Source organism: Ursus americanus, chromosome 24, assembly GCF_024610735.1.
Source record: "Ursus americanus isolate L20-20 chromosome 24, mUrsAme1.1.p, whole genome shotgun sequence".
Classification (NCBI taxonomy): Eukaryota; Metazoa; Chordata; class Mammalia; order Carnivora; family Ursidae; genus Ursus; species Ursus americanus.
Window position 1 is genome coordinate 43304334 of NC_142150.1, and position 9206 is coordinate 43313539.

A 9206-nucleotide genomic window follows, 5' to 3' on the forward strand; every position below is an offset into this window, starting at 1 on the left:
TTCACAGAGCTGGAACAAAGAATCCTCAAATTTGTATGGAACCAGAAAAGACCCCGAATAGCCAAAGGAATGTTGAAAACCCAAACAGGTGACATCACAATTCTGGACTTCAAGCGCTATTAGAAAGCTGTCATCATCAAGACAGCATGGTACTGGCACAAAAACAGACACATAGATCAATGGAACAGAATAGAGAACCCAGAAATGGACCCTCAACTCCATGGTCAACTACTCTTCAACGAAGCAGGAGAGAATAGCCTATGGAAAAAATACACATCTCTTCAGCAAATGGTGTTGGGAAAATTTGACGGCCACATGCAGAAGAATGAAACTGGACCATTTCCTTACACTATACACAAAAACAGACTCAAAATGGATGAAAGACCAAAATGTGAGGCACGAATCCATCAAAATCCTAGAGGAGAACACAGGCAGCAACCTCTTTGACTTCGGCCACAGCGACTTCTTGGTAGACACGTCCGCAAAGACAAGGGAAACAAAGGCAAATGTGAAGTATTGGGACTTCATCAAGACAAAAGGTTTTGCACAGCAAAGGAAACGGTCGACAAAACCAAAAGACAACCGTCAGAATGGGAGACAATTATAGCCAATGATATATCAGGTAAAGAGCTAGTATCCAAGATCTATAAAGAACTTATCAAACTCAACACCCAAAGAACAAATAATCCAATCAAGAAATGGGCAGCAGATGTGAACAGACTTTCTCCAAAGGAGACATTCAAATGGCCAACAGACACGTGAAAAAATGCTCAACGTCACTTGGTATCCGGCAAATACAAATCAAAACCACAATGAGCTACCACCTCACTCCGATGACAATGGCTGAAATTAACAAGTCGGGAAACAGCAGATGTTGGCGAGGATGCGGAGAAAGGGGAGCCCTCCTACACTCTCGGTGGGAATGCAAGCTGCTGCAGCCACTCTGGGAAATAGTATGAAGATTCCTTAAAAAGGTGAAAATAGAGCTACCGTCCGACCCAGCAATTGCACTCCTTCCTGGAAGGGGCCCCTGCACCCCATGTTTAAAGCAGCAGTGGATAAAGATGTTCTACACACACGCACACACGCTGACACACACACACCGACACACAACGGAATATTACCCAGTCATCAATTATCATATGATCTCACTGATATGTGGAATTTAGGAAACAGAGCAGAGGATCCTAGGGGAAGAGGAAAAAATAAAACAAGACAAAACGAGAGGGAGACAAACCGTAAGAGACTCCCAATCTTAGGAAACAAACTGAAGGTTGCTGGAGGGGAGGGGGGTGGGGGACGGATAACTGGGCGCTGAACGTAGGGGAGGGTATGTGTTGTAATGAGCACGGGTATTATGTAAGACTGATGAATCACAGACCTTACCCCTGAAACAAATAGTACATTATATGTTAATTAATTGAATTTAAATTAGAAAGATACCTTTGAAAGGGGAAAAGAAGAAGAAGAAGAGCCTGTTGAGGTTCTAGGGTTGAGACAGCCATAATCAACTCCACCTGACTTAAGGAAGAAAGGAGAAAACAGAAACAGAAACTCACTGGTTAGACGCATGTCTGGGAACCGCTGAATTATTGGCAGGTGGCAGGCAGGCTGGAAGAGCCTGGGAACCACTCAGGGCGGAAGTGTCCGAGGACGCCTTCTTCCCAGGGTTACTTACCTCAAGACTCAGTCCTGCGGGAGCGAGAGTGTGATGGGCGTCGTGGGGCCACGTGAGTGCCCTGGGACGACCACAGCAAAGACCACAAATCCAAGACTTTAAATGCTAGGAATTCATTTTCTCGTGGTTCTGGAGGCCAGAAGTGGAAATCAAGGTGTGGTCAGGTTGGTTCCCTCTGGAGGCGCTGGGGAAGAATCGACTGGATGCCTCCCCCTGCTGCTGCTGACCCCCCTGCACCCAGGCATCCCTTGGCGTCTGTGGCTGTGGTCATGTCACCTCTATCTCCACAGTCACCTGGCCTCTGCTCTCTGTGTCTCTCTTGACTCTCACACAACCTTCTTACAAGGACACCAGTGACTGGATTGAGGGCCCACCCCAGTCTGGCATGACCCATCCTACGTAATGACGTCTGCAGACGCCATTTTCACATCAGGTTACGTTTTGACGTTCTGGGCGCACCCAGCTGTTTGGGGTGACACTGTTTAACCCAGTGCAGGCCATGTCTACACCCCTTAGTCGTGTGAGGTAATGGAAAGAAGGGTTTCCAGGCAGGGGCCCCTTTGGTTCCTGGGGCAGAAGATGCCACATTTACCCCACCCCCACCAGGACTGGGAGCCTGGGGCAGCCACTGAGGGAAACAGCGAGCAACTTCCTCAAATAATTAAAAATAGAGCTTCCATAAGGCACAGCAAGGCCACGTCTGGGAACGCACCCAAAGGACAAACAGTATCTGCATCCATGCTCACTGCCACGTTACCCACAGCAGCCGAGACGTGGAGATAGCGCCAGTGTCCGTGGATGGACGAATGGGGGTAAAGTGAGAGGTATATGCATACAGGGGAATGTGGTTCAGCCATGAAAAGAAGGGAATCCTGCCGTGTGTGACATGTTGCACCCTGGAAGACATTACGCCAGGTGAAGCAAGTCAGTCACAGAAAGACGAGAGCCGTGTGGTCTCACCGACACGTGGAATCCAAGAATGTTGAACGCGTAGCACCAGAGAGTGGACTGGTGGTAGGTGCGGCTGGGGGAGTCAGAGGGCCCACGCGGCCAGTTGTAAGGTGAATAAGTTCTGGGAGGGGGTGGATGCCCAGCGTGCTGATAGAGTTAACGGACTGTATCGTGTCCTTGAAGTTGTAAGAGAGTAGCTCTCAAGTGTTGTTACAACACACACACACACACACACACACACACGCACGTGTGCCCACACGCGGTAGTTATGGGGAGGTGACAGATGTGTCGACTCGCTTGTGGTAAGCATTTCACGATGTGTGGGACAAGTCACTATGTTGTATGTTCACTAAGGAAGCCGAGGCGGACGCCCTCTAAGAGAAGCCTGGGGGGCTATTCCTACAGAGGACGTTCTGCTTCCTTTCGAAAGGGGAGCGGGTGTTGGACCAGCCCCAGCTACAAGCCGGTCTGCCTGTGCCCTTTTCCCAGCTCACACATTTCCAAAACCTCCCTCCCCTCCTGGTGGAGCATTTTGGGTTGTCCAGCTGCTGTGTTTTCCGAGTGTGTCTGAACGCCACTGGGTCCTCTCTGGGGGCTGTGGCAGCTGGAGGGAGGGATGCTCGAGTCCTTCCTTTTGTTTTTGAGGTCTTTTGGGTCCTTCCCACCTCCATGAAGCAGAGGGCGGTGTGTCCTCCGGACCGGTGGCCTGGGAGAGTTTCAGGGTCATGTTAGGTGGCACCCCAGACTCAGGACCACACCCGGCCTCAGGTGTGGGCCAGGGTCTGTTTTCTAGAAACGCGTGCACAGGGATGCCTTCCACTGGGTCTTAAGTGACTTTGTGCCCTCCTCGGTGTAGCGCTCCCCAGAACGCATTCCCATGGAAGTCACTGGATGTTGACTAATAGAATGGAATTCCTGCTTTTCTCTGCAGCCACCTGGCTCAGGTGGGGATCTGATCCAAGCAGGGGTGACCATGTGGGTGGGGGCAGGGGGATTATAGTTTCCTGTAAGGGTAGGAGCTCACCACAGGGTTGGCAGGAGAAGCCCATGGGTGGTTTCAGCAAGTTTGGCTTTTCAGGGCCAAGAACAGCCCTTTGGCTTTTGGAACTCTCTTCCTGTCTCATTTTCAAGGAAGAATGTGCAGCGTCTTGTGAGCACTGCCTGGCTCAAGGTAAGTGTTCGTCAGTGTTTGTCGAATGAATAACAGACCAATGAAGTGAATTCAACAGGTGTCCTCATAGAGCAAATTGCACAAGTCCATTGTGAGTTTCTTTTTTTTTTTTTCCCCAAATCAGTCTCAGCCCCAGGCTACCAAAGGAAAAAAAAAATTTCTTTCCACAGTGGCATAGAGTCCCTGAATTTCAGTCCTACTCTCAAAACAAGAGATTAGAGATTTGAGTTGTCATTCTGTTGTCGTGAGGCACCCTGGGCTGTCGGGAGCAGCCCCTGCCCTGTGGTCCTGGGGCTCCTCCAGCTCCTCGTGGATGTCTATGGCACTAGCTCTGTGGTCACCCCCCCAGGTCCTGCTGACCGTCCTGGAGTTGGGGAATTCCTCTGTCCTCCATCGAAGGACAGAGTCTGTGGGGACCAAAGCTTATCAACAAGAGGAAAATCATAAATACAGTTAGATACACCGATGAATATTTATTTAGAACGGGAGAAGAAGTCGCAGCAAGTTGTAGATTTTTAGAAGAGACAAATACCACAAATAATGCAAAATACAGGAAAATACCTGCAGTATTTTTTGTACCATTCTGGCTGCTCACTGTTTGATAGCTTTCATATGTTAACAGTTTTGAATATTTTCCATAAAGAGAACCGTGAGATCATGCAATCTTTATTTAGCATGGTTGATCAAAAATTGTGTTTAATTTTTTAAATTCATTTCACAGAGAGAGAGACAGCCAGCGAGAGAGGGAACACAAGCAGGGGGACTGGGAGAGGAAGAAGCAGGCTCCCAGTGGAGCAGGGAGCTCGATGCAGGGCTGGATCCTCACGCCCTGAGCCGAAGGCAGACGCTTAATGACTGAGCCACCAGGCACGCCTCAAAAAATTGTTTTGTATTGTTAATAGTTTAAAGATATTTCTTAGCCTCATATCCCATTTTTAAAAAATATTTATTTGAGAGAGAGCAAGAGAGAGAGCACACAAGCAGTGGGGAGAGGCAGGGGGTGAAGCTGACTCCCCTCTGAGCAGGACTGGATTTCAGGATTCTGGACTCAGACCTGAGCCTAAGGCAGATGCTTAACTGACTGAGCCACCCAGGCGCCCTTCACAACCCATTCTAGGTAATGACCTACATTATTTAGGGCTGCTATCTACTCTGGGAAGATCTCTATGCAGTTTTTCATACCTGGATAGAAAAGTTTCAAGGGTATGTTCAGTTTTTTTTTTCTTACTATTACAAAAGATTTTATTTTTTTGACAGAGAAAGCGAGTGAACGCAAGCAGGGGGAATGGCAGGCAGAGAGATAGGGAGAAGTGGGCTCCCTGCTGAGCAGAAAGACCAATGTGGGCTTGATCCCAGGACCCTGGGATCGTGACCTGAGCCGAAGGCAGACGGTTAACCGACTGACCCACCCGGGGCCCCATGTCCAGTTTTCTTGTACAGCGATTGATCTGAAATAGTCTTCATATTGATGACGTTCCTTAACTGTTTTGTTGTCACTGGCCTTGCCGCCCGGGGTGACTTAGGATTTTAAGCTGCCTTCTGTGATGTCAAATGGGCACGAAATGTGAATATTTCCCAGTGTGTTATGGGATGTGTCCCTCTTCATTAACTGGATTATCAGAAATCCAGCAGGCTCTTGATTTCTTCTGTTTGTTGCACGATGATCTCTTCCTCTTGATGAATTACTTCTGGTTAAATTCAGTTCTCATTTTCAAACCAATGGTTCCTCGCTCTGGACCCAGGAGACTGCGGGAAGAAAAGAGAGGTGAGGGGAGTAAGGCGTGCTGACGTATGTCCCAATTTTCCCTCGTTGGGCTCTGGCCCCGGCGGGGAGAAGTGTTTCCAGCAAGTCGAGGAAGGGGCAATCCATCTGGGTACAGACGCTTGCTCCGTCAGCCACACGGGTCTCTGGGACAAAGCTGCCTCCAGGCTGCCCCTGCCTCCCGGGCACAGTCCCATCAAGGTCCGTTGTGCATCTCCAGGATGCCAGGTGGGGGTCTCCTGGTTCCAGGGCAGCCTCCTGAGGAGAGCGAACAGACCCGCCATGGTTGCCGGGTGTGGTGGTGCACGGCGACCCAAGGGGTATGGGCCAGGGGTCAGGTGCTGTCCTGGGCCACGTGGAGGACGAGGCAGTCTCCTGGCTGACGGCCATACAGCCAGTGAGAGTTTGGTCAGTGATGGACACAGTTGGCTGGCCCAGGACTGCAGTCACGAAGGGGGTCAGCAGGACACCTGCTGAAAGGCAAACCAGGGGCATCCCCCTGGCGGTCAGCTGATGGCACGTGACCAAGGACCAACATCAGGCCACAAGGTCACAGGAACCACACCTTGCCTTCTGCACAGAGATGTCCCTGAGGGAGAGAAGGAGGCTGGGAGAAGGTGCTTTCCCATTCAAATGGAAGCAGGCTAACCTCCTACAGAGACTGGGAAGAGAATCAGCTTTCCACAGGCCAGGCCTCAAAGCCAGCAGGAGCCCTCTGACATGCAGGAGCAAATTCCATTTTGTCTTCCCAGCTGAGTCCCATCATGAGAACCAGGTAACATGGAGCCATGGGGGGGGGGCCCTTTGCCATAGATGAAAGGGACCCTGACAGGAGAAAGGTGAGTCTTTGGGGCTGTTAACAGCAGGCCAGACAGGCACCGGGCAGGGCGGGCATGCAGATCCGGGGGGTGTCCAAGCTCTCAGGCCCCCAGGTCGTTGGTGCCGGTGGAGGGTGTCTCCCTCCCCTCCCCCTCAGGCTCCTCCCTCAGCGCCCGGTGGAGCACAGCCCCCAGGGGTTCCCACAGGCCCTGTCGACCCTGGCTTCCCACGACGAAGTAGATGACGGGATTGGCACTACTGCTCAGAGCCGAGGAGAGGTACGCCACGTGGAGGGCTAGAATCTTCTGCCTCTTGGGCAGGTCCAGCCAGTAGAGGAAGAACCAGCTGATGCCGAGGGGCAGGGCACAGAGAAGGAACACCACGATGGAGGCCAGGACGACCACGTACAGCCTTGTGGGCCGCCGCCCCCACTGCCGTGAGCTCCTCCGCACACGCACGAAGAGGGTCACGCTGGACAGAACCATCACTGGGGTGAAGATCCCCATAACGAGGAAGCTGAAGACAGAGTCCACCGTTAAACACTGACTTTCCACGCCGAGCCAGAACTCGCTGCAGAAGAGTGCGGCCACCACGCTCATCAGGAGGGACAGCGCCCAGAGCAGGGCACACACCACGGCTGACAGATACTGGGGCTGGTGACACTTGTACCAGATGGGGAAGAGTACAGACAGGCAGCGCTGCGAGCTGATGGCCGTCAGCAGGCTCAGACTCGCGGTGTAGGTGAAGGACCTCACTCTCTCCATCACTTCATAGGCCAGCATGGGCGTTTCTAGATAGAGTGTGACGGCTGTGCAGAGGAGGAAGAGGAAGTCAGCTACGGCCAGGTGGAGGACGTACGTGCAGAATGGGGTCCTCTGCCCCCGGCAGCTCAGCAGCCAGACCACCAGGCCATTGCCCATCATGCCGCACACGCAGGTGAACGTGGCAAGGGAGCTCAGCACCTTGGCAGCTGTGTCTGTTGTGTCTGCTGTCGGGCTTTTTTGAGTGGATGTCCGGAACCATCCAGGTATCAGAGTCTTGTTCATCCTGTGGAGGGAAGATAGATCAGCATAAGATTCTGTGTTTCTGGGGCCCTGAGGAAGTTCTGGGGTCCCACACTGCAATCCTCCTGCTTTGGTGCTCTTACCTGGGTTTTGTTTGCAAGAAACATGACCACCAGGCTTGACCCGCTCCCCTTGCTCACAGCCTGCTGACTCTGCCACCCCCACCATGACATACCTGACATTGTTCTAAGTGCCCTTTGTCAAGTTAAGAGGTTCTCTTGTGTTTTATTTTTTTAATCATGAAGAAGTATTGACTCTCATCAAAGGCTTTCTGTACATGTATTCATTGCATCAATTCCCGATACTGCTCAAATCCTGTGAATTAACTTTTTAGAATGGCACCGTGGGTGCAAATAGATTTAACTCCAGCCCTTACTTTGCAGCCCACGATGACCATCAGGGCATTTATTTTTTTATTTTATCAAAGATTTTATTTATTTATTTGACAGAGAGAAAGACAGCCAGCGAGAGAGGGAACACAAGCAGGGGGAGTGGGAGAGGAAGAAGCAGGCTCCCAGCAGAGGACCCTGATGCGGGGCTCGATCCCAGAACGCCGGGATCACGCCCTGAGCCAAAGGCAGACGCTTAATGACTGAGCCACCCAGGCGCCCCCATCAGGCCGTTTAAAACCAGATTAAACACGGATGTGTGTTTCCGTCTCCATCCCCACCCCTGCTGCCGCCATCTGTCCAAGCCTGTCTAACGTATATCCTTGGGCATCTAGCCATGTCTCCAGACAGGTGGGTGCCCAGAAGTGTTTTTAATTTACACAAATGTTGTGGTTTAAAATTGATGCTGTTTTTCTTCACTCAACGTGTGGTTTTTCTTAAAGGATATTTGCAGGTGGCTGTATGGAAAAGTAGTTTGTTGGTCTCAATTTTACAATGTACATAAGTGGTTCTTCAGTCCCAGGATTGTAGAAGTGCTGTGTCCAACATCCTCATGCCTGTTCCCATTGGACTCGGCTCAGGATTTTTCTGGGTTGTTACAGGAGTGGGATTGCTGGGTCCTAGGACATGTGCATGCTTAGCTCCACTAACCCTCGTCTGCTTCCCTCCCTGGATGGCTGTGACAGGCCTCACTTCTGCTGTGGGACAGGAAGGGTCACGTTCCTCATTCCCTCACTGATGATTGCTGTCATGCACTCTCCTCACGTTGGCCAACCTCATGGTTGCAGAGTGGATTGTGCTGATGTTTGAACTTGCATTTCACTGACAGCGAGCTTGATATTAGTTCATTTACCCGCCACCCCCAGGGTTCCCCTTCTTGGACCACTCACAGTGGCTCACAGCCTGCTCACAGTGGCTGCCCCCTTTTCATGTGGGTGTCCTGTCTGTTCCTTCTTGGTTTCCTGGCGCCTGAATCCTTGCAGGTTTTAGACACTGCGGGTGTCATCTCTGCGAGCGCTCGTAAGTACGGTCGCTTTCTCTGTTGTGAACTTGAGTGCACCGATGTGCTCAACTTGCTATAATCAACTCCCACACATTTTCACCCTGAAATGTTGTGGCTTTCGGATCATTTCATGTCCCTGCACGAAAAAGATATCCCCTGTTATTTTCTTCTGTTACTTTTATACTTTTTCCCTTCCAGAATTTGGTCTTCAGTCCAGCTGGAATTATTTTTATGTGAGATAAAGACAGGAGACAGCTCGAGTTTTCCAACAATAATGAGCCAGTTTTCCCCAAACTGTCTCGCAGTTAGTCTTCCCTGTTGACTTATCAAGTTCCCGTTTACATATGGGACTCTTAAAACCCTCTGTTC

At 50.9% G+C, this 9206-nt stretch overlaps 1 protein-coding gene across 1 annotated transcript; it reads right to left on the reverse strand.

Annotated features, from left to right (window-relative positions):
- Positions 1 to 6482: 6482 nt before the first annotated feature.
- On the reverse strand, positions 6483 to 7427 carry LOC123778374 (mas-related G protein-coupled receptor member D-like). The gene has a single exon (XM_045775659.2). The coding sequence runs from the start codon at positions 7425 to 7427 to the stop codon at positions 6483 to 6485; it is 945 nt and encodes a 314-aa protein (XP_045631615.2).
- Positions 7428 to 9206: the final 1779 nt, after the last annotated feature.

Excerpts from the sequence above, each read along its gene's own strand:
- LOC123778374 (XM_045775659.2), bottom strand. The coding sequence starts at position 7,427 with ATGAACAAGACTCTGATACCTGGATGGTTCCGGACATCCACTCAAAAA.